Source organism: Aspergillus undulatus (assembly GCF_047715775.1).
Source record: "Aspergillus undulatus strain CBS 261.88 unplaced genomic scaffold BDV17scaffold_1, whole genome shotgun sequence".
Taxonomy (NCBI): domain Eukaryota; kingdom Fungi; phylum Ascomycota; class Eurotiomycetes; order Eurotiales; family Aspergillaceae; genus Aspergillus; species Aspergillus undulatus.
This window is the reverse complement of record NW_027396605.1, coordinates 1614508-1639582: the sequence shown is the minus strand read 5'-3', so window position 1 is coordinate 1639582 and position 25075 is coordinate 1614508. Positions and strand designations below refer to the sequence as shown.

The 25075-nt window shown below is 52.2% G+C and overlaps 11 protein-coding genes across 11 annotated transcripts; 7 read left to right on the top strand and 4 right to left on the bottom strand.

Annotated features, from left to right (window-relative positions):
- The first annotated feature begins 38 nt into the window (after nt 1-38).
- dscA (ubiquitin-protein ligase dscA) lies at nt 39-3113 on the top strand. The gene has a single exon (XM_073756273.1). It carries the CDS (start codon nt 183-185, stop codon nt 2589-2591), a length of 2409 nt encoding a protein of 802 aa, XP_073621512.1. The 5' UTR covers nt 39-182; the 3' UTR covers nt 2592-3113.
- Nucleotides 2882-4838, bottom strand: BDV17DRAFT_278778 (multicopper oxidase; the record flags this gene model as incomplete). Its single annotated transcript, XM_073759592.1, has 4 exons — nt 2882-3055; nt 3167-4087; nt 4253-4461; nt 4538-4838. 4 exons carry the CDS (start codon nt 4836-4838, stop codon nt 2882-2884), a joined length of 1605 nt encoding a protein of 534 aa, XP_073621511.1.
- Nucleotides 4839-5579: 741 nt separating this feature from the next.
- On the top strand, nt 5580-6209 carry BDV17DRAFT_286360 (uncharacterized protein; the record flags this gene model as incomplete). Its single annotated transcript, XM_073760894.1, has 2 exons — nt 5580-5736; nt 5815-6209. The coding sequence occupies 2 exons, from the start codon at nt 5580-5582 to the stop codon at nt 6207-6209; spliced, it is 552 nt and encodes a 183-aa protein (XP_073621510.1).
- Nucleotides 6210-7448: 1239 nt separating this feature from the next.
- BDV17DRAFT_286359 (mitochondrial 37S ribosomal protein bS6m) lies at nt 7449-7983 on the bottom strand (the record flags this gene model as incomplete). The annotated part of the gene is made up of 3 exons (XM_073760893.1): nt 7449-7758; nt 7874-7905; nt 7960-7983. The coding sequence occupies 3 exons, from the start codon at nt 7981-7983 to the stop codon at nt 7449-7451; spliced, it is 366 nt and encodes a 121-aa protein (XP_073621509.1).
- A 278-nt stretch (nt 7984-8261) lies between these two features.
- Nucleotides 8262-8952, top strand: BDV17DRAFT_286358 (glycine decarboxylase subunit H; the record flags this gene model as incomplete). Its single annotated transcript, XM_073760892.1, has 3 exons — nt 8262-8403; nt 8499-8561; nt 8636-8952. 3 exons carry the CDS (start codon nt 8262-8264, stop codon nt 8950-8952), a joined length of 522 nt encoding a protein of 173 aa, XP_073621508.1.
- Nucleotides 8953-9298: 346 nt separating this feature from the next.
- Nucleotides 9299-12696, bottom strand: tmpL (putative NRPS-like enzyme; the record flags this gene model as incomplete). Its single annotated transcript, XM_073759591.1, has 8 exons — nt 9299-9672; nt 9739-11071; nt 11128-11224; nt 11271-11558; nt 11613-11716; nt 11776-11858; nt 11903-12037; nt 12102-12696. The coding sequence occupies 8 exons, from the start codon at nt 12694-12696 to the stop codon at nt 9299-9301; spliced, it is 3009 nt and encodes a 1002-aa protein (XP_073621507.1).
- A 1045-nt stretch (nt 12697-13741) lies between these two features.
- On the top strand, nt 13742-14830 carry BDV17DRAFT_286356 (enoyl-CoA hydratase/isomerase family protein; the record flags this gene model as incomplete). Its single annotated transcript, XM_073760891.1, has 6 exons — nt 13742-13946; nt 14007-14122; nt 14191-14220; nt 14277-14393; nt 14461-14638; nt 14706-14830. The coding sequence occupies 6 exons, from the start codon at nt 13742-13744 to the stop codon at nt 14828-14830; spliced, it is 771 nt and encodes a 256-aa protein (XP_073621506.1).
- Nucleotides 14831-16724: 1894 nt separating this feature from the next.
- Nucleotides 16725-18558, top strand: BDV17DRAFT_286355 (major facilitator superfamily domain-containing protein; the record flags this gene model as incomplete). Its single annotated transcript, XM_073760890.1, has 6 exons — nt 16725-16931; nt 16999-17212; nt 17267-17404; nt 17464-17926; nt 18044-18123; nt 18209-18558. 6 exons carry the CDS (start codon nt 16725-16727, stop codon nt 18556-18558), a joined length of 1452 nt encoding a protein of 483 aa, XP_073621505.1.
- Nucleotides 18559-18818: 260 nt separating this feature from the next.
- BDV17DRAFT_297082 (vanillyl-alcohol oxidase) lies at nt 18819-20905 on the bottom strand (the record flags this gene model as incomplete). Its single annotated transcript, XM_073763427.1, has 6 exons — nt 20606-20905; nt 20360-20541; nt 20145-20285; nt 19588-20084; nt 19182-19503; nt 18819-19105 (listed from the first exon to the last, which is right to left on the bottom strand). Exons 1-6 carry the CDS (start codon nt 20851-20853, stop codon nt 18819-18821), a joined length of 1677 nt encoding a protein of 558 aa, XP_073621504.1. The 5' UTR covers nt 20854-20905.
- Nucleotides 20906-22072: 1167 nt separating this feature from the next.
- BDV17DRAFT_249904 (uncharacterized protein) lies at nt 22073-23384 on the top strand. Its single transcript, XM_073756272.1, has one exon. It carries the CDS (start codon nt 22156-22158, stop codon nt 23311-23313), a length of 1158 nt encoding a protein of 385 aa, XP_073621503.1. The 5' UTR covers nt 22073-22155; the 3' UTR covers nt 23314-23384.
- A 323-nt stretch (nt 23385-23707) lies between these two features.
- BDV17DRAFT_12304 (uncharacterized protein) lies at nt 23708-24957 on the top strand. Its single transcript, XM_073754033.1, has 2 exons — nt 23708-24041; nt 24108-24957. The coding sequence occupies exons 1-2, from the start codon at nt 23787-23789 to the stop codon at nt 24762-24764; spliced, it is 912 nt and encodes a 303-aa protein (XP_073621502.1). The 5' UTR covers nt 23708-23786; the 3' UTR covers nt 24765-24957.
- The last annotated feature ends 118 nt before the right edge of the window (nt 24958-25075 follow it).

Sequence of the window (25075 nt, the reverse complement as noted above, 5' to 3'; positions counted from 1 at the left end):
TCATCGCATCATCGACTCCGCATCCTCTTTCAACTTCCTGGTCTATCTCGTCACTTCCACGCCTTGAAGCCTTTCTTTCTTGAAATTTAAGGCAGTCAGACCCGCTGTCTTTGCAATGCCATCCTCTCTAACAACGTGAGGCGGTTTGTTCTAGACGCCCCGGAGTCGGCGTCTGCCTGAAGATGGATCACCGCGGCTCGTTCTTCTTCTTTCTGGTCGTCTTCTACCTTCTCCTTAGCTCACAGTCACATCCACCGTTAATATCGCAGGATCGTGAGCATCAACGGGAACTTGAAAGAGAGCGGAACGCGCTTCGCCTGTTGAACGAGTCTAGATATGGGGACTTCGACCCACGAGCTGATAAATGGCTCCCGTTCATCGGAGCTCGAAAGAACGATAGCTATGACTGGGGGCTTTTGACGGATGCCCAGGATAGGGCTCGGTTCCAGCTGCGGTCGGCGTTTACGGGCGCAGGCTTAGTGCCTCCGGACGGACTGGAAGATCACGATGCCTCTGGGTTGAACCTCTCCCAGCTAGCCTTACCCGTTTATCGCAACTCAACTGGGACGCTGCGTGGAGACTGGGTGCGCCGCAAGCTGGAATCCGACAGGCCCCAAGTTGATACGACCGCTATCGCCCTCGAGCATGAATACTACACGCACGAGTTCAGTCAGAACGTTACCGGCGATAGCGGGGCGTTCTACTTGAATGTCCATGAGGGAGGCGGGGAAGAAGTCAAGTTGCCCGAAGGCCATATTCGAGAGATTCGAGCAACCCTGGCCGTGGAAACTGATGAGTACTGGGGTAACACCTGGTACATCTCGTTATATGGGGTTCACTTTCCTGAAACGGGCGGAATTATCCTCACAACGACGAGTGAGAAGTTTCGTGGTGTTTTCAGTCTACCGCACTTGACGATGTCAGTAGACTCGTACAAAATTTCTCACCAGCTTCTTGTCAAGTCGCTCTCGGATACCATTTCCGAAAAGCAGAATCGTCCGCGTACACTTTTCCCTTGGTCCTCGCTTGTTGGAACGGAGCAGGTGGAATTCGCGTCTCCGAAATGTGAACATATCGTCTACCTACAACAGCATCCCGTCGCTATAGAGGGATATTTGGCGGACCAGGTGGTCATTGACCAAATGGAGCAGGAACTCAGATTCCCGATGGGCGCGCCGATTCCATCGCCACCTTCGATAGTCATGTCAGGTGTAGTATATTCTCCCGACTGTGGGTACATTCTTGAAACCAAGGGAGCGCCTGATTATCCTCCAGCGGATGGACTGTATCTTAAAGGCCCAAAGTCAGAGGAGTATGCTAAATACGCCGCCCACGTGGTATTCCTGATTGCCGCTACCTTCATTGGACAACTTACACTGCTCATGCGACAGATCAAAGACGCCTCTACCCCGTCAACACGAAGTCGAATCAGTTTTTATACAATTGCGACCATGTCCTACGGAGAAGCGTTTATACTAGTCTTCATCTTTCTGGAACTCTACCCAGCTGTATCGTTCTTGGTTATGGCAACACTGTCATTTCTCGCCTTTCTCTCCGTGAGCTACGTCGCCATGAAATTCATGATAGAAATCTGGGCTATCCAAGCCCCTGAGCGGAGAGATCAAAGCCGTCGATCTAATCCTCCAGCACCGCCGCCCCAGCCCACTGGGTTGCCTCTTCCTGCTACGGCGGCTCGACTCAGAGATTCCGGTGCGACACCCATTATTCTGACGCCTGACCAAGACCCTCCTGACGAGGAGGAGACGGCGACCACAACGAATCGCTCTACTGTCCCAACTGCACAAGAAACTCGGAGTGATGTCGGAGCAATGTATGCGCGCTTCTACTTTGTCCTCTGCGTGATGATATTTATGTCTATCTGGTCTTTCCTCTGGCCGAACAAACTGGGTGGGTGGTATGCCCGGTCGCTGACCTTTGCCTACTTGTCATTCTGGGTTCCACAGATATATCGAAACGTCATGCGCAACTGCCGGAAAGCCCTACGATGGGACTTCGTCATTGGCCAAAGCTGCTTGCGAATCTTCCCCTTTGTATACTTCCTGACCGTCCGCGAAAACGTCCTGTTCATACGTCCAGACTACAAAACTGCACTCTGTTTCATTGGTTGGATATGGATCCAAGTCTGGATCCTTGCAAGCCAGGATATCCTCGGACCGCGCTTCTTCGTCCCTAGAGGCTGGGCCCCACCCGCATACGACTACCACCCAATCCTCCGCGATGACCCAGAATCAGGCCCCGACCTCGAGTCCGGCTTCCTACCAATCGGAGCCCTCCGAGGAGACGGCCGACGAGATTCAGACGTGAAAGACGACAACGACAGACAGCGAAACAAAGACCGCAAGAGGGCGGTTTTCGACTGCGCGATTTGTATGCAGGATATTGACGTACCTGTTCTTGCAGCGCCGGGGACCGCAGGCGGCAGCGTTGCTGACGGGGCGACTACGCTTCTCACGAGGAGGTCGTACATGGTTACTCCTTGCCGACATATCTTCCATAGTGCCTGTCTGGAGAGTTGGATGAAACTTCGGTTGCAGTGTCCTATATGCCGTGAGTCTATTCCGCCTGTTTAGAAAATGATCTTTTGTCTATAGTTTTCGTGATAGACAGTGAATTGAATAGATTATCTTTCGTCTTTGCTATATATTCACCGGCATCTCTTGCACAGCTGGGTTCGTCAGAATTACTTGAAACATGCCCTACCTAGCTGCCAATGCAAGACCTCGCAGTCATAACACGCACAACAATTAATCAATATGGTCTTTTGACAGGACTGCAATATATCAGGTACCTAGGGTAGGTTATCCTGCCGCGGCCATTCCTGTCCCAAGCCCCAATCATACATGGATTTAAAGCACTGGAATCAAACATCCGAGTCATACTGCATTACATCATCAGCAGCAACATACGCCCGCCAATTCCAACACGTCGAGTTCAGCGCATCATAGTCAAATTCGATCTCATCTGCACGCTCGAGAAGTTGCACGGAGAATCCCTCAGAGGTATGCCAGGCGATATGGCAATGCATGAGCCAGGCCTATCGACACAAGAATCAGAATTAGCAGGAGTGTTCATTATTCATTATTCAAGTCGACTAGGTGAAAGGGTGGGGGGGGGAGGGAAGAAACAGGTATTGTATTGCACGTACACCAGGGTTATCCGTCCTCAGCGCAACAACGACATACCCACTCGCCGGCAACATGACCACATCCGTCCGGGGTGCGTTGACAAGCATCAGGCTGTCCTTCATCGAGATATCAAACATTCCATTCCCCGCGCCCAACACCCAAAAGTCATGGCCGTGCAGGTGCATCGGGTGCGCCTGGGCGAAGGAGCTGTGGATGACCAGGTACACCCACTCACTTGCACTACTACCGGGGAGGTGAATGATGCGCTGCTTGGCAGTCCAGGTGTTGTTCCCGTCGGCGAGCTGTAAGAGCGTCGGGTACTCCCATTCAGTGTGCATCGAGGTCTTGTTCATCAGCCAGAGCAACGTGTTCTCGGTGACTTGGACCTCGACGTTTTCGTCTTCTCGACTCGCGTACGTCGCCGAGGCGTTGATGGCAACGTACGGGACTAGATTCGAGGGTGTTTCGTCGTCGCACGAGTTCGTGTAGCTGTAGGGTGAAGTCGTCGGGTCTACCGAGCTCGACGTGCTACCATCGTATCGAATAATCCCCTTTACCAGATCGGTTGCGTCTGTCTCGGAGCACGCGGATTTTGTGATGGCGCGGAGCCAGAAGGCGCCCGTCGTCGTCGTCAAGTCCTTGGCTGTGACGATTACGTCGTAGCGCTGGCCCACGCCGATGCTGAGCTGGGTTATGTTGTAGGGGATGATAGGCACGAAGTCGGTGGCGATGACCTCGAGCTCGTGGTCGTCGATCATAAAGCGGAAGTGCTGGTCTGCTGCGGCGTTTACCAGGCGCATGCGGTATCTAGTCCCTGCCGAGAAGGCCGTGGACCATCGCGAGCCCTTCTCGCCCCAGGTGTTTGTTCCGTTGATCAGTCCGTTCGGGGCGCTGGGAGGACCGGACGTTGCTGCTTGGAGGACGAGCTTGTCTGCGGTTTCCTAGGATGGGATCGTTCATCAGTCTGGCTCAGCGTCTGACTGGGGCCCGTTCATTCAATGCATTCTCGCTGCTTACTCACATGGTACCAGTCGTTCAAGAAGAGAAGGCCGAGATCAACATTAATTAGCAGAAGCCGGCCCGTTGATGATGATTCCACCAAACACACCATCCCACGCCTGGACATAGAAGTGCGAGTGGTACCAGCCCGTGCCGTACTGCACAGCCCGCCAGCGGTAGGTGTATGAGTCGCCAGGGGCTATGGGACACTGGGTGATGCTCGGGACCCCGTCCATGCCGGAAGTCCAGTTCTGTCTGATGCCGTGAAAGTGAAGGCCCGTGCCGTTGGACTGGAGGGAATTTCGGAGGTGGACAACTGTGATACTCGGATCATACGGTCATCGGGTTAGAGAAGGTTGGTTCGAATGGTATCATATGCCACGGCTACGCACCAACAGTGTCGCCCCAGTCAGCTATGATTGTAGGGCCCGGAAAGGATCCATTGATGAGTTGCACGGGCATCTCAACGCCGTCGGGAGCAGCTGTTGTGTTTTCGATGTTGAACCAGTATTCCCTGACGACGCCTGTGTCGGGTACCGTCTCGTAGTAATCCGTCGAGATGTCAAACCCATTGCTCCAGCACGCCCGGATGGAAGGACTGTTTGTGCATTCTGCGTCTCTGGTGTGCTGTAAAAGGGACCCGAAGACACTGGGCAGTAAACACTGTGAGACGAGGAGAGAAGAAAAACGCATATTGACGCCGAGACCCACAAGGATTGGAGTCGAAGGGCCCAACAAAAACAAAAAGGATAGTATACTAAAATGAGATTCAGAAAGAACGTTTTACAGGCTATGCGCCGTTTTTCTTTCTCCAGCCAAGTCTGTATCCCATTATTTCTACTCCTCGCTCCCCTGACTGAGCCCTAAACTCCACCCGCCGGCAGATCGACTCGTCTGTGTATACACGGATGGAGACCCATGACTAGGGGTTGTCGAGCCTGCCTGATAGCTGAACACGGCTCGTTGCACAGCCTACCGAGTAGCCTGCGAATGCGCAAGCGAACAATAATAGCAACTGTAAGTCCGATACTGATGGGGACGCACGCGCGGTCGACCACGCCGCATCTCCTCCAAGGCTAACTCGCGAGGTTTACAGATATACCAACGCGGCAGATAGATGACGAAGTGAGGTCGGAAGTAAAATGCTAAGTATAGAGTCATGGAGGAGCCGGCCCACAAGGCTAGCGCTGGGTGGAGCGAGGACTGTCGGCTACAAGGTTGCTTGTTCGACGGGGGGCTTACGTATGCTTAGATGCTTAAATGCTAGGTTATCTTGTGTATCTTCTTGCTGCTTCACATTGATTTGTTCCATGCAGTCCGCGCAGGTGCAGAGATACGACGGAGGGTAAGTCTTCTGGCCGTTCATTTGGCCCAAAAGATTGCATCAAGCTTGGGTACTTTTCTCTGTTGATGCCACCCATTGCACTCTCAAAAATGCGGCATCGCAGCATCATTCCCTTTCTTATTCTCCAGGCTGTCGTTGGGGCAAGCTTCCAACATCTCCAAAAGCGCGGCGGCCAAACCAACGCCACTCTCTACGCCTACGGTGCAAACTCTTCAGCGTGGCCAATTGCGTACAATGTCGATGATGGTGCGTATAGAAGGATCTTCCAGCTAAGCTGAACTACGCTGTCGAACCAAATTAACACCAGCACTCTCCCGTCTCTAGCCCATCTATACATCACTGAAGATCCCTCGATCACCTCCAGCGAACTCAATCTCACCCCTCTAACCTGGGATTTAGCCTCCATAACTGACGAGTCCTGGATCGCCAACGCCACGTTCGCCAACGGCACCGAGGCAGGCTCGATGTACATCCTAGATCAGGAGAATTATGCTGTTGGCGTTTTACCAATCACCAGGCTTGCATATGTGAATGGCACTGTGTCTGGGTTCGCGCTGTTTGCATCACAACTCGTGTTTAATAACGATACGCTTTTGCAGGCGCAGTTCTGGGGGAGGAGAACAGGTGTCGAGAGTGTGTATGGCTTGGTTTGGACAGTGGATGATGGTGCGCCAGCTGGGGAGTTTCCGGTTGTTGTTAAGGCTTCTGAGGATTCTTGATGGACGAAACATACGGAGTTTATTGGTATATATGTAGCCCTAAATACTACCACCACCACCACCACCACCACCACCACTACTACCACCTCCTCCACTGACCAAGGAACATGAGGAACCGAACAACCCAGAGGTAGTTGATAATGCTATAACCAAGAGCTCACAGTAAATCCCCCAAAGAGAACCACTTCATGCCCCCCAGATTCATGCGGGTATGACGAGTACAAGTGCAACTCCAACTGCAGCCCAGTGACCATTTGCTAGATATCAAGCCCTGGGGACTGTAAGTACCTAGATATAGTAAACAAAGACTACAATCAAAAACATTAAGATGTAATATCTCGTGGGGTGGCGCGAGGAAACCCTTCGAGTTGAAGTCCGACGTCTCTGCTCCGCCGTCTACAGAGTTGACGATTTCATTCTTCGCCATGGATAAAGATCCCACCGCAACGACGGGATATGGACACCGGGCTATTACACTTGGGATGATTAAGAGGAATCCGTTTCAACCGCTCACGCAAACGGCCGACAAAATCGGGCAGGAGGCCGTTTGCTTATCTCAATGACGGACCGGGGGGTATCCTGCTTGGGGTGTCGTATACGGCTACCGCAGAGCCGTTGCTGGAAACCATGCGAGTTCGGGATGCAGTTGTCTGCGGGGATCGCGGGCTTGTCTGTGTAGAGAAGACGGGTAGCGGTCGGTGTTATGGCATGAAGACCATAAATGTTGGCGTCGAACCCACCTACGCGGACGACGTTGTCCCGGATCACACCCCACTGAGTCTGCAGATACTATTGACGATGACAGTCTCGCTCTCAGATTACGCACCGCAGTCCAACACCCTTTCATTGCACCCCTCAAGTTCGCTTTTGAGTACCCCATGGGCTCCTTCGTTATGGATGTTCCTACCTATTTACCTAGTCTCACTTGGAGCACGACGAAAGTCTCCTGAGGTAGCCCGATGGCATACAATGATACAAGTCACGTGATATGTAGCAATTTCCGTCGTTCAGGTTGAGGCACGATGGGCTCCCCTCAAAACAGTCTAAAAGCACAAATCATATACGCCGTTAATGCCGATAATGTACAAGTGATATCTCTCGCCCCAATCAAAACAGCAAGTGTATCGTTCGAACCCCAAACCAAGCGGTGGGTGTGGTGGCTCTCGTCGCAACGAGTCTTCAGTCTTTCCCCCGTCATCAATCTCGAACCAAATCCCTTCTCGATAATATTGTGCCAACCTAGATAGAATCCGTCAAACTCTTCGTATCATTCCACTCAACCTTCCCCTCAACATCCTTCACCTCCTCCAATTTATCACCCAGCTTGACGACCGAGAAGCGAATCATCCGTGGGTCGAGCCCGAGCGTGCGCCGGATACCAGCCTGAACAGGGGACGCAGCATCGAAGCGCATGAGGAAGTGGTGGCCCTCCGTGTATCGGGCCTGGTGCTTCGTTGTGGGCTTGGGGAGGCGGAAGACACCCCAGTTTGTGTAGCCGCGGATTACGCCGCCGGAGCGGAGGACGAGGGAGCCGGCGTTGCGGGCAATTCTGGGGTTGTTAGTTTGAGACTGTATGTATTGATTGTTTGAGAAGCGACGGAGATGGATGAGGTTATAGCGTAGGGTGCGATGGCTCGATGAGAGAACTTGGTTGCGATACGTACTCTCGGACCTCCTTGAGACTGCCCGGGCGGACCTAGGGGGTATTAGTATTGAGGAACCAAGACCATCAAGAAGGAATTGAACATACAACAGCAATCAGCTCGTACAGCATCGCGACGGAATAGACGACAAAAGGACCGCAGCAAGTGGAGTCGAGGCTGGGGTCGTCGGGGAAAGAAAAGAAAGAATGGGCAGGTGTCTTGTCGGGGAGCGGAGACGAAGATTTTCCCGGGCAGAATGACGCGCTTATCAGCGAGTCTTGGCGCTTTATCTACTCTCCCCATCGACCTTCCGACATCATCCTCCATTTCTCCTTCCAACTCTCCTCTCACCTTCTCTCCCGCCTCAATCTCTCTCTTTCGCCCTTTAATCCACCTAGAAATATTCACAATGCCCGCCGCCGCAAGAGTCCTCCGCCCCTTCGCCTCGCGCGCCCTCGCCCAAAAGCTCCCCTTGAGCTCCGTCCGCAGGATCTCGCCCGCAGCTGGTTTCCCGCGGGGAAGCATCCGCAGCTTCTCGCAGAGCCCTTTCTGTAAAAATCGCACTCTGAACCCCTATACAGAGCCATTGAGCTTTGTCGCTTGCTTTATGACCAAATATAAATACTAATTAATGGTTTCACCGCAGTGGAAGTCAAGAAGTACACCGAGTCCCACGAATGGATCGAGCTCGCTGATGACGGCAAGACTGGTGAGCTTCATTACCACCAACCCAGCTCCTACCCTGCCCCACACAGACAAACTAACAACGGTTCCTCTCGTTAGCGAAGATTGGAATCACTGAATACGCCGCCAAGTCCCTCGGCGACGTCGTCTACGTCGAGCTCCCCGAAGCCGGTCTCGAAGTAGGCGCCGGCGAGCCCGTCGGGGCCGTCGAGTCTGTCAAGTCGGCGTCGGACGTTCTGAGCCCTGTCTCGGGGACAGTGGTGCAGGGTAACAAGATCCTCGACGACAAGGCGAAGTTCATTAATGAGTCTCCCGAGGGCGACGCTTGGATTGCGGAGATCGAAGTCAAGGATAAGAGTGAGATTGAGGGGTTGCTTAGTGCTGAGGCTTACAAGGAGACTATTGATTCGGAGTAGAGTTGGAGGATAGCATTGGTTTGATCGAGGATGGGATGTTGGGTGTCGGATGTCTTTGTTGGTGTTTACGTATACTATGTCTAGCCCTCATCGGCTGCTTGTCCTTCGGAGTGGAGATTCAACATGAATGGCGAAATATAATGTTTCCAATTTTTTTCCCGGATGATCGTTTTTCTTGCAAAACGAGATTGGATCCCTGTCCTGAATTGGCGACCGTATTAGATCTGATCCTTGCGTTTGCACACCCACCAACCCTAGCCCCCAGATAGCCGGACACACCAATAAGGTGTATATATATATATATATCTCCGCTAAACAAACCACAGCCACCTACCGACAAACCAACCTAACTATCCCAAATCGCCCCATAAGCCGGAACGCCCCTACTCTCCATCCCATAAACAACCTTCTTCGTCAACTTTTCATTCGAAATAATAACCACCGCCTCAGCGTTAAACACCTTGACCGCATCCCACGTCAGCCGAACTAGATCAGGCCTTCCCTGTTTCTTCGTATCGTGCACCACGGCACCAGGGTCCGCATTGTACACCGCGTCTACGATCTCGCTGCCGAATGTTTCGCCGGGGTTTGGGGTTGACCAGACGAGTCGGAAGGGGCAGGTTGGGACTTTGATGTGCCCTAGCAAGGGTCCGATGCCGGAGCCGGTTGCCACGAGGACGAGCCGGCTGAAGAGGGTTGCTATGCGCATTACGCCGCAGGCTGGACGATGTCAGTTAGTTTGAGACTGGTCTATTTGAGTCTGAGAGGGAAGGAAAGGAGACATACTAGGAACACCCCTAACATACAACCTATTCGGAACCCTCCCAATCTGTCTCCCCGTCCAGTCCCCAGCCCGAGAAACAACAAGCGAATATCCCTTAGCATGCCCATTCTCCGCCTCGGGGGCAGGAACAGTCGCGAAAGAGTGCCACTCTAGTAGAGGTCTCTCCGAAAGACGCGTGAATGTACCATTCACGGGGACGGTGTAGTCGAAGTGCAGCCTTATTGCGTGGTTCGAGAGGACCTCGGACTCGACGGGGACAGTGCGGAGGAAGACCCACGAGCTTGCGATGCTGAGTGTTATTACGATGAGCATCCAGAAGCTGGGTGTTGAGATTGTTTCGTGGCCTAGAGACCTTCCAGGTGCAGGTTGGTGGCGGTGCTGGTCACGGATGGACGACATGGTTTGGACCCAGATTATGGCGAGGGCTGCCCAACCCGCGAAGCGATGCACGCGCTCGAACATGTTGTGGTATTTTTTTCTGATGGTTGGGTACGCGCAGATGATCATTCCTATGAAGATGGACAATGCCATTAGGGAGAGGGTAATAGTGAGTACTGAGGACTCAGATCGAGTAGCGAAGGCGTTGATATTGTAGCAGATGCCACCGGTATACCAAGCCACCGCCATGACTGCAGCGCCTGAATGGACTCCTCCCAGGTGGTATATCTTTGCGCATCGTCGGCGGATAGCGAGAGGCCAGGACTTTGGGATGCTGCAGCAGAGCGTGTACAGGGTGTTGATGACCATGTCCTGCCGGACGAGCACTGCGACGGTGAGGTTGACAAAGGCGATTGTTGAGATGTGACGACGGTCAATGGTCGGTATGGTCAGGAAGCAGATTAGCATTGTGATGTTTGCCAGCCAGACCAGCGAGAAGAGCGTTCTGTAGACGATGAAGATGCGGTGTCTGAGGCCGCGCCAGGGCTTGCTGTGCTTTTTCTCTGGTAGTGGGAGAGGCTCCTTTTGCAGACTCGACAGAGAGCTTGATGCTGCAGATATTATGCTCGGACGGACTTCTCTTTTTTCCGTTGTTGCAGGGGCTCGATCCTCTGGCTGACCTCGACTCACTGCCCGTGACTCGACCTGGGAGACTAGGGCACGCTTGTCGACCTTCCCGTTTGGTGTCAGAGGGAAGTCATCCAACGTATGCCAATTGGCTGGTATGGCATAGTACGGCAGCTTGCCCTTGAGTTCCTTTTTCAATGTATCAAGACTGCATCGCCTAGGCGTCACGATGCCGGTCAGTTCGCCGCTGACTATAAGGGCCGTTGCTTGTTGGACCTCGGCACAGGAAGCCAAGCAGGCACTGACCCCGTCCAGTTCGACCCGAAATCCCTGTTTTGTAAGTTAGTATAGATTTCCAGCAAGATGTAGGATACTGCATGGCTTACCCGTATCTTAACCTGATCGTCATCTCGTCCAAAGGTCTCTAGGCTTCCATCAGGGAGCCAACGCGCAAGGTCACCGGTGTTGTACATCATTGATCTTCTGTTATGTGATTAGACAGTTTAATTCAAATGGCTGGATTGCGTACCCATCATGAACAAATCTATCGTAGTGGTACCTCTCTCTAGTTCTGTCTGGCTGGCCGACATATCCCCTGGTGACGCCTGCGCCACCAGCCCAAATTGTGCCGATATCCCCAATCCGGCACGGGGCTTTGTCCTCGTTCAGAATATAAACATTGTTATTAGGAGTGGGTTTTCCGATGGTGAGGGGCCTGCCCGCCGTGTGCTTCTGCATGGTGTTGATGATTGTGATTTCGGTGGGCCCACAGCAGTTGTAGAATGCCGCCCCGGATGCTGCCCATTTATCTGCTAGGCTTTCGGCTTGTGAGGGCTAGTTCTAGTTCAGAGGAATTTTGTTCAGGTCTTACCTTTGAGGGCAGGGCTCACCGGCTGTGGCCACGCATCTGATATTAGGGAACTCGTCGGGGCTGAACCTGCTGAGAATACTCGGCGTACATATCAGGCTGTCAATCTAAGCTTCAGCGTCAGATCTTTGAGTGACTATATAGATAGGAGGTGTGTGTGTCATACTCTTCTCAGAGCTTCACACCAGTCGGACCCTCTCAAGACGAGGGTCGCTCCATTGCACATACTTCCTAGAATCTCCCAGGCGCCTAGCTCCGTTAGTCAATGTCCTGTAAAGCTATGACGAACCTACCCATATCAAAGCTAACCGATAGCATTTGCCCGACCTTTGAGCCCCGAGATATTCCCAAGTTTCCCGGAGAATGGCATAGGATGTTAGTAACATTTTTGTGCGTCACGTCTACTCCTTTCGGTTCGCCACTCGTTCCTAGTCTCCCAGAATTGGGTATAATTAGTATATGGAAAGATCCTTGGAGGGAAAGAGAACTCACCGGAAGTGTATATAATGTAGCAGCCGGAGCTATTGCTCCCATCACAAAGAATACCTGCCCCGCCGAGATCAAAGCGAGAACATGCTTCGCTCTGAAGAAGCTCTTCAAGCCCAAGAACGGAGGACATAGTCGCCAGCGAACGAAGCCTCTCTTTGTATGGCTCAAGACACAGCGCAACAGTAGCCATGGATTGCTCAACTGCGCGCTGAAGGGTCTGGTCTGGCACCACGCCCCCATCCATTGGGATATACTGGGCGCCTGCCATGAGAACCCCCAGTATGCCAGCGACCATTTCTGCACTCCTCTTCACCAGGAGCAAGACCCGATTCTCAGGCTTGACCCCACTTGACTTGAGTTGAGTGGCGACGAACTGGGACTGGCGGAGAAGCTCCCCATAGGTGACTTCTCGAGACGGTCCAGCGTCTCTGGAAAGATCCAACAGAGCAATGTCTGAGGGGTGGTGAATGGCATGGTGTATGAACGCCTGGTGGATTGTAGCGAATGGGACAGTTGACTGTGGACCAAAACCGAACTGATGGAACAGCTTTGCATCGGAGCCGCTTATGATCAAAGATTCCCTCGTTGTCCTGGTCATGGTTAGTATGTATGTATAGCGTTCTGACTCTACTTAGGTTCTGGATTGGACGGTTGTGGAAGCAACAACTGCAACATCACACTGCATCCATTCCTTCTTTATTCTTTTACCAGTGGTTTGGCCCCCCTCGTCATCTGCCGCTTTGGTCTCGGCACCATGTAACACATCCCGAGCCCCTCTGTCAGCAAGAGTTAAGGTTGGATGGGGTGGCTTTTTTTTTTTTTTTTTCCTTTATTGGTCCCTTGCGTCGTTTAGGGTGTGATGAACTACGTGGAGGCTGCAGTCAGCAAGGGCCAATATCCACAAATGTGTGTCCGTTGGCCTGGATCCAAATCAGATATTTTTTCCCCTATCAGGAAATACCGGGGTGACCAGTACAACAAGTTCACCTCGTTTTGGTAAACGTGCTTGGGCCTTTCCCCAGGTACTATCTCATTGCAAACTCAGCCCCCTCACTGCCTTCTCAAAGGAAGCAGAGCGAAGCGAATGAACGAACGAACTAAGAAAGACGATCACTTTCTTAGGCCTGCAACCTATCGGCACATAGGCCGATCCCTTCCCCCAAGGGAGACAACAATGCGAGCCTTGCCAGTTGTACACGCCCTGTACCGTCTTGGCCAGACCGGGTTTGTTTTTTGTATTTTCACATGGACAATGGCTAGCAGAAATCAGTTCCGGCTTGCATATACTCCGCCCCGTCGTCTTGTTCATTCTCTCACCAGCCTATCATGGTAGGGCTGCAGGATTTATTAGGCTACGATTCATCCGGATGATCCCTGTTTCTTCTCGGGGAACCGCCGTTGGCTGACATTCCAGGCTGATCCGGATCGTCGGTGGCGCCGAGCAGATGAGGTGAGATGAACTGGCAGCAGACCACTCTCCGCCCTTCACACGGCCAGTGTGGCTCGATCCTTGTCAATTTACCCCGGAGGGCAACTGAAGCTGACAGGGACTGACTAAGACGGATCATAAATAGAACGCCCGTCAGCGCCTTGGCCCCTTCAGCCTATCTCTCTACTCCACTGCATCGAAGTAAATGATCAACATGATCGAAGAACAAGGCAGCGCGAATCTTATTCTTGTTTCAACACCACAGCCACGGACCCGGGTATTGACCCTTAACCGCCCCGCCAAGCGGAATGCGCTGTCGCAGGACCTCCTCAGGCAGCTTCTGCTCGAACTTGAACAGGCTGATGATGATCGAGAAATCAGCTCTGTGATAATAACGGGCTCGCAAAGCTTCTTTTCTGGTGGGTCTACACGCGGCAAGGCCTTAGGAAACTCCCGTTAACAAGACAACACCACCACAGCCGGCGCGGACCTCAAGGAAATCTCTGAGCTTGATGCGGAGAGTGCTCACCGAATACGGTATCTCGAAAATTTGTGCAATGGGGTGCGCAATGTGCGCAAGCCTGTCATTGTGGCTGTGGAGGGGAAAGCTGCATGTTTACCCAAAATTGCCCTACTTAGGCCCATTGTTGACTGAGGCTATAGCTGGGCGGTGGATTTGAGCTAGCACTCATGGTAGGCAGTCTGCTCTGAAACATGAGCAAATAGGACTAACGGACTTGCACAACCAGGCAGACTTCATCGTCGCCTCATCAGCTGCGGAGTTCAGCCTCCCAGAGGTCACGATTGGCCTCATCCCCGGCGCTGGGGGAACACAAAGGTTAACCAACATCGTCGGAAAATTTAACGTCCGTCAATCCTCGGAACCAATGTGACAAAGCTAATAGGTGAGGCGATGGCTGACGACAACAATAGGCCATGCGAATGATCCTGTTACACGAGCCTCTTCCAGCCACAGAGGCCCAGAAACTTGGGCTGGTGAGCTATCTCGCAGATCAGGGAGAGGCTTTAGAAGCTGCCCTGGGTCTAGCCGCAAAGCTGGCCTCGCAGAGCTCTTCGGCTGTCAGGTTGGCAAAGGAGGCCATATGCAGAGGTGAGTAATTCTCCCCTTTGACTGGCCGAGCATCTATGGTATCCATGGGAGTAACCCCCTCTTTTAGCGGATGAGATAGGGCAGGATGAGCGATTCGAGCGGTCACTCTACTATACAGCTTTCGGGGGCCAGGATAAACGAGAAGGAGTGCAAGCATTCCTCGAGAAGCGATCTCCGGTCTGGGATCCCTAAACTAGTCCATGTTCGTGATTGTACTCCCCAGGCTATGCAGTCTGATACTGTGCCCCATTGAAGCGAATCAAACTTGAACAGTTTCCTGCACGACAACGGTCAAGAATACAATCTCCCCATAAGCCGCATTCCAGAGGATCCGCAGTATGCAGAGGCCTGAACAATATCACCTGCAAAACAAACAGGGGGGCATCAGAGTCGCATTCCATGATGACGTACTTCCAGGGGACCTCCACGAAGCTCAAAGACCAATAATGGTTGTCAGATAAAACAGAATTTAGAAACGAACCGAGCAGACATGATACTCCCTGCAGAATGTCGACAAGGGTCACCCATGTGGTTGGGTTTGTTTGTGTAGCAGACTGCTAGCTGGTACATACTCTATACACTTCGGTAGCAGAGCCTGCGATTGCTAGTCGACGACCTGCAGGTAGTTGTGTAGTTGAGATGCTGGCACATCGCCAGACAACGTAATATCCTGCAGAATTCGCTGCAGCGGTACTAGCACTACCTCTCTCTTTCGCTAACTCGGAACTCACAACAACCACTTGATATATATATCTTGCAACATGGACGTGAATAGCCGTGATGCCCGCGAGATCAAGGATACGAGTGAGACAGAACACTGATATTATGAGCTGGCTGATCCATGAGGACGCAGCCGCCTAGAGTCTCTACTTCTTCCAGGACTGAACGAACTCAGTCTAGAGAGTCCCTGTACCTGCTCTGCAGTAAATTGCCATTTACTGAGACTTGCTCTTCCAACATAAAGGTAGGTAGTGCAGGACAATAGCCATGGCAATGCGAAACGGAGTGTCATACTGAGCCCAGCTTAGTCGATTGTTTTCGGGTGCATATTACGATGGAATTCACTCGCCGGCTCAGTCGAGCATAGCTGTAAGTAAGTAAGCTCACCGTTTTCTTCCGAGATTTTGTGAATTGTCTATATATCTGAGCTACCGTCATTGTACCGCGAGAACATGGCACCACCAAGAGCTGCAGCAGCCCCCGCTGGTTCGCGTTTCAATGACCTGCAGCTTTAGTGAAACGTATTCTGAGTTTATGTCGGAATTTGGGGTTCTAAAATCCAGGAAGGTCTCTTGGATCCGAGTTCATTGTTCCCTGGTAAAGGTTCGTGGAGCCCTAAAACATCAACCACTTCATCTGAGGCATCCGAATCTCCAGAAACATGGCCTCAGCTTCGAAGCGGGCGGCGCAGTTCAGCTGATAGACGAGCTCTGTTGTAGTGTGCTTTGATGATAATCTTCTGCTTGGCCGGCCTATACATAGAGCTCATGATAACTCCACCAGCAGACGTCTAGTCATTCATACACGTTGCAAAAGAACCTCTGGCCAGCACTTTATATCTCGGAGTCAGATCTGCAGCCAAATAAGCCACTTGCAGCTTGATTCGACCCATTCCCGTTCCTCAGGGTTCAGGAGGGGGTTGTCCAAGTCTCACGCCGAGACCTCCGCCATGCCCGCGTGGCACGGGGCCACCCAGAACCCCCGCACATTGAATCCTGTATCCTATGATGTCTTTATCACTATCAATATCTGCCTCAACCTGCTCTGTAGTTTCCATAATGCCCAGCCACAGCCCAGCTTTGGCCGCGCCCTGACCCTGCTCGTTTCTATGCTTCCACCAAGGTTTGACCTGTCCTAGAGCTATCCATTCCTTGGGCCCAAGAACACTAGGAATCCTTTTCGAGCAGAGCGTTACCATGAAGTGTGGATGCATGCTTTATACCAAGTTGTTCCCCGTCAAGAACCAAGAGCCCTTAAAAACAAAGACAACCCCATATAAACTAAAATGTGGCTCACCGGTAACTACCTTCTCCCTTCTCTCCATACATACCTACATAACAAGACGCAAACCTCGTACTATTAGAACATGGCTTTGATCAACGAGACTGATAAGGAGAAAAACGATGTCATTATTCCACCACCTATCTCTAACGAAAACCTCAAGCCCCCGGGCAGAAGCTCGCGACTATGCCGGAGCGCGCGCAAAGTCCGATCCTCGCGAGATAGCCCCCGTGTGCAAGCTCGACTGGTGGATCATGTCTATCCTGTGGCTGATGTATTTCTAAATTACCTGGTAAGCAACATCCTGTCTCTAGAAATCTCAAATCAGGCCCTACCCTACTTACCCTACCCACCAACAGGACCGCAATGCCATCGCCCTCGCAAGACTCAACTCCCTCGAAGCAGACCTAAACCTCAGCTCAACCGAGTACCAAACATGGGTTTCCATCCTGTTCGTCGGGTACGTCATCGTAGGTATACCCGCGAACATGGTCGTCACCCGGGTGCGGCCCAGCTGGTGGATGTCGTCGTGCATGGCCGTGTGGGCGATCATCAGCGCGCTTACGGCCCTTGGTGAGAACTAAATTGGCCTGCTTCTCACGAGGTTCTTTTTGGGCGTTACAAAAGCACCATACTACCCCGGCGCCTTGTATATCCTTGCGACGTTCTACACGCGCATGTCGATTCTCTATATGGGGAATATCCTTGCCACCGCGTTTGCATGGCTTATTGCTCTGGGGATCTTTCAGATGGATGGGATGATGTGTGATTCTTTTTCTTTCTTTCGCTTTACTTGTTGTGGATTCTACGTCTATCTAAACCAGTGCCGCCTCTGCTTACCATAACTACCCTAACTTTCATTTCCCAGCGCGGCATCGCCGATTGGCGCTGGCTTTTCATTATCCAAAGCGCCGTAACCCTCGCCGCCGCAATAACCGGCTTCTTCATCCTGCCCGACGAGCCCCTAACAACACACTGGCTGACTACTGACGAGCGAGCCCTGGCCCACGAACGCACAATGGCAGACACAGTAGCGAATGCCGGAAAAGCAACGACGTGGAATGGCCTCTGCGAGGCCGCAAAGGACCCGAAGGTCTGGCTCTTCACTGCCATGCAGCATTGTCACCTCCCCGCGAACGGCTTCAAGAATTTCTTCCCCACGGCTGTGGAAATGCTCGGGTTTAATGAGACCATCACGCTGGTTTTGACGTGTCCGCCTTATCTTATTGCGGGGATTATTTCTATTGTTTGGAGTTGGTCGTTGGGGAGGTTGAATGAACGGACGTGGTATGTTAAGTTAACCATTTCCTACACCTTTTACAGCAAGTTCAGGGTAGGGCAGTGGGTGCGTTCGAAAAGAGGATAAGCTGTCGGGTATTCTAACAGGTTACACTCCTAAAACAGGCATATCACCGTTGCCAAAACAGTCGCCGTCTTCGGCTTCATCCTCGGCTGCGCAACCCTAAACACCGGCACTCGGTACTGTATGTCCATCCCATCGCATCCTGCCTCCCTCCCTCAAACAACCCCATCCATACCCACCCCTCTACCACCAGCTAACCATCCCAGTCGCAATGGTAACATTCTCAATCGGCACCTACGCCGTAAGGGTGGCTTTTCACTTTTATCCTCTGCCCATGTCTCGACGAAAGGCTCGAATTTGGGAAAGGCTGGAAGAGAAGAAAGCCTCCTCGCTCGCAATCGTAAACTGTATCGCTGTGGCCTCTTTCATCTGGACGCCCTACATGTGGCCGACGAGCAATGAGCCAAGGTATACCATGGCGACGAGCTCTAGTGCGGCGCTGAGTGTTGCTACCGGGCCGGGGGCTTGGCTGATGAGGGTTTGGCTTGTGTGGGAGAATAGGAGGATTCGGGGGCGGTGGGGTGCGGATGAGACGGTGCTTTATTATGCTTATTAGGATGGGTGGTATCATTGGTATGTCTGGGGAGGAGGGGGTTATTGGGTTAGGATACAGGGAGGGGAGGGTTAGGGCTCGGCACCATTATGGCTCGAAGCGAAAACCTATTGAGCAGAGTAATCATCATTTATTCTGTATCCCAACCCACATGAAGATGGGAATATAATAAGGAGCATATAGCACCGCCCGAGCAACAATATAAAAGCCATGCTATCAGCCATAGTAACATAAGTCTCCCGAAGCCCTAGAAAGTATTGCTCTCACAACTGCCACTCGGTCTTGTCATACCGATCCGGCCAAACACCCGACTTCCCAGGCGCAAGGATACCATTAGGGTCAACAGCATTCTTGAGGAGCTCATTGAACCTCAACAAGGCTCCGTTATTCCAATTGTAGGTGCCCATGATCTGGTCCATGACCGCCAAATGGGTTCGGTATTCTCCCCAGCCGTGAGCAGCGCAGTCATCAATAAGCGTTTTGATGAGCCAGTGCGCCTTCTTCTTCTGTTCTTCGTCTCTCTTGTTAAAGACTATGCAGACGATGTGATCTACCCAAAGAGAGAACACTGGTCAATTACCTAGGTCACTGGAGAGAAAGGTACAAGGGAGAAAGAAAGGACATACGCATCTCCCTCATCCCCACAATAAACGTCCCCAGAAAGTCTAGTCCCGCCTCATGACACCTCTTCTTCGTGACATCGTACTGCATCATCGCATCCTCGCCAGAGACTTTAGAGATAGGCGAGAAGAACAGGTGCGCGCCGTTGGGGAGCCAGTCGATCCACTTGAGTTCCGCGAACGTCGGGATCCCCTGCAGTGTCTTGTCGCGGATTCGAAGGACTGAGTTTTCCGGTGTATCTTCGGGGAAGAAGAACCGCGCCCCTGGGATTGCTGAGAAGGACTGTTTTATGACTGTCCAGAGGGCGGTGCGAATGGGTTCGGGGCCCTGTATATGAATCAATTTCGATCCCAGACCAAGCTCAAAGCACCGAGGGTTCTCAATCAGTCAATTATGACTAGCATTACTCACGTAAAGTGCACCGTAGAAATTCCAGCGTCCCAGGTTAAGCTTCTTCGCAAGCTCATCCAAGTCTTCATCCGACAATGGTTCAGTCTTATCCGAGTACTCAATCTTCGACCCCATACAAGCCGCATCGACCACAATATTTCTGATAGTCGGCACATTCTGCAACGCCGTACTCAGGCGCAGCGGCCTGATAATATCAACAGCTTGTTTGAGATCCTCGTCCCTCGGAATCGTGACTAAATAGGATTGATATCCGCCCGGGTTAGGCATAAGCCACATACCGAGCTTCGTGACGATCCCCAGGTTCGATTGCGTGAATATGCCGTCAATGTAAGGTCCGAATCCGTAGGGGAAGAGCTGCGCTGTTTTGTTCCAGGGCTGGTCTGAGGGGGTTTGGTCTGTTGTTTCGGAGCCGGGGGAGGGGAGAGCGCCCATGCCTGTTCGGAGAAGGTCGCCGCTTGGTAGGACTATCTCCATGCCGCTGTGCATCATGAAGTGGTCTGACAGTTATGTTAGCCGCGGACTCTGAGATTTTGTAGGTCTTGGACGAAGTGATTTACCCCCGTAAGGCGTGTAGCCCACGCCGCGCTCGACCGTATTCCCAAGGATGGAGCCACCACCAAGATCGGGGACATCTATCCACAATTTGTCGCGCAAATTGTTCGCGACAAGATACTCATGCATAGCATGAAATGTCACACCTTCGTGCCTTTAATTAGCACAGCATACCAACCCGTTTACCTGATGGAGCCCCCGCAAAATTAGGGCTTCTTACCTGGCTCAACCAAGCAGTAAGCACCCTCCACATTAACCTCCAGAATCCTATTCATATTTTCCCCCATGTTCAGCACGAGGCTACCACTGACGCGCGGCGCCGCACCACCATATCCGGAGTTCCTGCCGATAGAAATGGGCCACAGGGGGAACGAGAGTTTGTTGGCGTGTCGGACGATAACCCTAATTGTCGTCAGCAAAACTAAATCGAATAGTCATTTAATTTTTACATATTTTGGAAACTAACTGAACGTCCGACACATCACGAGGCGCCACGACAGCCGAGGCCAGAAAGTAATCTTGCTCTAGGATATGGTGCGGGTCATGGGTGTATGTTGGGTTCAAGTACGAGCCATCGTCGATTTGGTCCTTGGATGTGATGACATTGACATTCTCGTGGCCGACAAGGTTGGTGATTTCTTCGATGAAGAGGTTGAAGTCCTCGACGTTTACGTTGGGGGGTAGGACCAGTGGTTGGTACTTTTGAGAAGTCATTGTCTGGAGTGTGGCTCTCAGATGATGTCTATCAATGAAGCGCGGGTCCAAGGAGGTCGCACATACAGCGATTGAGTGCTTATGAGAAGAGCATGGAGAGTGAGACGATGATTATTCTTATAGCCATGTCACGCTTGGCATTGGCGACTGTTCCCTTGGTCGATGTCATTGTCCGGCGCAGGTTTATTCGGTTGCACCAGATGCGGCCACTTAGGTACGTGCGCTGGCTGACCTCAGTTGGTTATACCCCACGCTGTTGATCTCTCAGCAAGGATCTTCGGGTGGGGTTAGAGAAGCGCATGAGGTCAGAATTCACGAGCTCGCAAGGCTGAGTTCTCTTTAGATCTTGGTCCTGGTCGAATTGACACTGGGCTGTTCTCATGTTGTTGAAGACTAAGCCACATCTCATTGATATGCCCGATACTGCAAGATTGGGTTTCAATCCACGTATCCTTGGCCGTTTTCAGACTTTATGTTCCATGCGGCTCTTTAGCCAGCGGGGAACCTACTATGGCATCTGGGTGGCAATGGCATGCACCCCAAGCCAGCACATGGACCCATCGACAGAGCTCTACTGCCGCCACAGCTACCCCCCGTGTCGATCAAGGTTAATCCAAGTCTATTATATGCCTCCAACGTCTTTCCCTCCGCAACGAATGAGCTGCTGACGTGTGTCCGCCTGTCTGGCTTTAGGCCTCCAGTTCGAAGATCCCATTGTGCAAAGTGGTCTCGGCTCGTTGGATAATTCTAAACAGCTCCAAGCACACACTTAGGGTGCGTTGCTCTTAAATATCCTCCGGCGGGATGCTAGCTAGGAGCCAAGGGATTAAAGGTATATAATTCCTAGACTATACGTGCCAAGCGACCAGTGCCTCATCTCATATGCTCCGGTGGACGCCCAACGACCGAGGCTACCGTGGCCGTCACTATTGAGGCTGCAGGACATGGCCCCTAGCTCTAGCTATACTCAGACTTAGGGTGCACTCACTGCCTAAGACCAGGCCCAGAGGCTGTCTGTCTAAGATCCAAGCCTCTCGTCCGCGTTCAGGCCAGACCGGCCAAGCCCTGAACGAGCCCTAGAGACTGCCTAGACCGATTCCGGTAAAAAGTGTCATCAAGCCAAGAAATGACCCTATGCGCTTCATTGTGCTGACCCAACTGTCAGCAGAGATATACTGACACTATGGAAGGCATTTCTTGACGGCAAAATGGCCTTTTGGCTGACTTCAGCCACCCTCTTCGCGGTATAACCGACAAGACTTACAGCCATTCTTCCGAGATGGAGATACAAGGCCGGAGATAATGAAGTCCAGCAGTCATCAGAATGGTTTTGTTGCTCTCTTACAGAGCCCTAGAGTCTATATAGCTGCCCCCTTTCGCATCCTAATCCTCCACTTGGGATGCAGTCTGAGAAAAACTATTCAATCAATACTACGTCTGCTCTCCCAGTATTCGGCGTCACAATCCAACATGTCTGTTTCTGGCTCTATCCTAATCACTGGCGGCACAGCCGGAATAGGCTACTATTGCGCCCTCTCTCTAGCCCGCCAGTACCCAAACCACACAATCACAATCGCATCACGCAGCGACGCACAAGACGCCGCAGGGTGCATAAACCGCCATCTGAACCAAACCAACGTCCGCTTCATGCGCCTCGACCTATCCAGCCTTTCCCAAATTCGAGCCTTCGTCGAGACATGGGCAGAGGATAAAAGTGAAAAGCCACCTATCACACACTTCCTCCTCAACGCAGGTCTCCAGTTCCCCCACGAACTCAACTACACGGAGAACGGATTCGAGAGTACATTCGGCATTAACCATATCGGGCACGCTCTGCTGTTCCATCTACTCACGCCGCATCTTGCGCGAAATGCGAGGATTGTGCTCACGTCTAGCGGGACGCATGATCCAGCCCAGAAGAGCGGGATGCCTGATGCAGTGTATACCAGCGCCGAAGAACTTGCTCATCCGACCGACCTGTCGAAGGGGAATCCGGGAAGGCAGCGGTATAGCACGAGTAAACTGGCGAATGTGCTTTGGATGTATGCTCTTGAGCGCCGGCTTGCGGAGCTGAGGAGGAAGCGGCCTGGGGAGGGGGACTGCAACTGGACCGTCGTTGCGTTTGATCCCGGCTTGGTGCCCGGTACTGGGCTGGCGAGAGAGTATACACCCGTTATGCGCTTCTTGTGGTTGCGTGTTCTGCCGAGGGTTTTACCGCTTTTGAGGGTTCTTGTGTCGCCGAATATTCATACGGCGGAGGAGTCGGGGGGTGCCCTTGCGTGGCTTGCTGCGGATGAGAAGGTACAGGGTGTCAGCGGGGCTTATTTTGAGGGGAGGAAGGGGATCAAGTCGAGTGAGGATAGCTATGATCGGGCTAAGCAGGAGGATTTATGGGAGTGGACGGTTAGGAATGTTGCGAAGGGACCGGAGGAGATGGCGCGGTTTGAGTTGAGGAATTAGGGCAGTGTTGGCTGCCGTCGGGTGTGAGTCTGGGACCAACGGTAGTAATCATATCATTTGCTTGGGTGGCTCGAAACCAAACGAGTCATGTCTAGTGTATACATAGTAAGCACATGCCTTTTCTTCGGGTTATCATTTCCTCACTGAACTTTTGTGACCCTCATGCTTACAAACTATTTAGTGATGGTGATAAAGTCATCGTCGGCAAGTCGGAGGTTCGGTGTTGCGAGGGCCGCCGACAGCGAGAGACTCTTGGCCGCAGGGCTTACCAACACCAACATTCTTGGAACATGGTCGTACATTCCAGCTCTGTAAATGTGCTGTTATATAGATCGCAACAGACTCTGTTCTTTTAGCCATGGATTTAGTCCTCCCCAGTCAATTAACAATTGTAAACTCTACTTCCTTACCTTTATCCATCCTACCTAATACTGCCGCATCCGCTCAACTCTACCATAGTACCACTACCAGCAATGTCAAAAGCGGTCCTCATCACAGGCGCCACCGGCAAACAGGGCGGCAGCGTGATAACTAGCCTTCTCGAGCAAGACGCCGATGTTGAGATCCTAGCTGTGACTCGCGATGTATCCTCAGCGAGCGCCCAGAAACTGGCGGGCAAGTCGCCCAAGATCAAGCTCGTGCAGGGGACTCTAGATGAGCCGGATGCGATCTTCGACGATGCGAAGAAGATCACTTCGAATCCCATTTGGGGTGTGTTCAGTGTTCAGGTAAGCCATACATACCCAGTTTCGAAGACAGGGAGAAAGCCACATTGCTAATAAATGCCGCCCCAGGTCGCCTCATTCAGCGGCAATCACGAGATTGAAGAGCGACAAGGTAAAGCGCTAATAGACGCCGCGCTCAAAAACAACATCAAGTACTTCGTTTACTCGTCCGTCGACCGCGGCGGCGAAGCAAAATCGCTCAACAACCCGACCAACATCCCGCACTTCATCAACAAGCACAACATCGAGCATCATCTCATCAACAGTACCAAAGGCACCGATATGGCCTGGTCGATCCTCCGCCCCGCAGCCTTCCTAGACGGCGGGCTGGTCCGCGGATTCGCGGGGAAGGCGTGGGCGACGACATGGAAGGTTGCACTTGATGGCAAACCATTGCAAGTGATTGCTGTTTCGGACATTGGTTTTTTTGGCGCGCAGGCATTTCTGAAGCCAGAGGAGTATGCTGGGAAGGCGATGTCATTGGCGGGTGATGAGCTGTCATTTGAAGAGTTGGTTAGGGTGTTCAAGAGTAAGACTGGTACTGGTGTGCCGATGACGTTCGAGTTTGTTGCGCGGATCGTGATGTGGCTCGTGAAGGATTTGGGGTTGATGTTTCGCTGGTTCCATGACGAGGGCTTTGGGGTGGATATTCAAGCTCTCAAGAAGGTTCATCCGGGGCTGAAGGATTTCGGGGCGTGGTTGGAGACTGAGGGTGGTTGGAAATAGGCTAGTCATAGTTGTCCTTTCTTCTCTGGTGTTGACTGAATGGAATGGATCTAGAAGACGTGGTCAGTGCGTGACTTTCTCTCATTCCATGATATCAACGCTCCCTCTTGTCCTCTCTCACACGGTCCTCTTTCTAAATCTCACACTTGCCTTACTTGAGCCATCCTAAAAATTGCTGACACTTGCTCCGCCCCGAACTGCTCAAACCCCGGCACCAAGCAGTGCTCTGGCTGCAAACTGACATCCACCCGCTACTGCTCAGTAGACTGTCAAAGAGAGCACTTCCAAACACAAGAAAAGATGCGAGAGCT

Bases quoted from the DNA above. Each gene is read 5' to 3' on its own strand.
- BDV17DRAFT_249904 (XM_073756272.1), top strand. From the start codon at position 22,156: ATGAAGTCCAGCAGTCATCAGAATGGTTTTGTTGCTCTCTTACAGAGC.
- dscA (XM_073756273.1), top strand. From the start codon at position 183: ATGGATCACCGCGGCTCGTTCTTCTTCTTTCTGGTCGTCTTCTACCTT.
- BDV17DRAFT_12304 (XM_073754033.1), top strand. From the start codon at position 23,787: ATGTCAAAAGCGGTCCTCATCACAGGCGCCACCGGCAAACAGGGCGGC. The intron at 24,042-24,107 runs GTAAGCCATACA...ATGCCGCCCCAG, and splicing joins GGGGTGTGTTCAGTGTTCAG to GTCGCCTCATTCAGCGGCAA.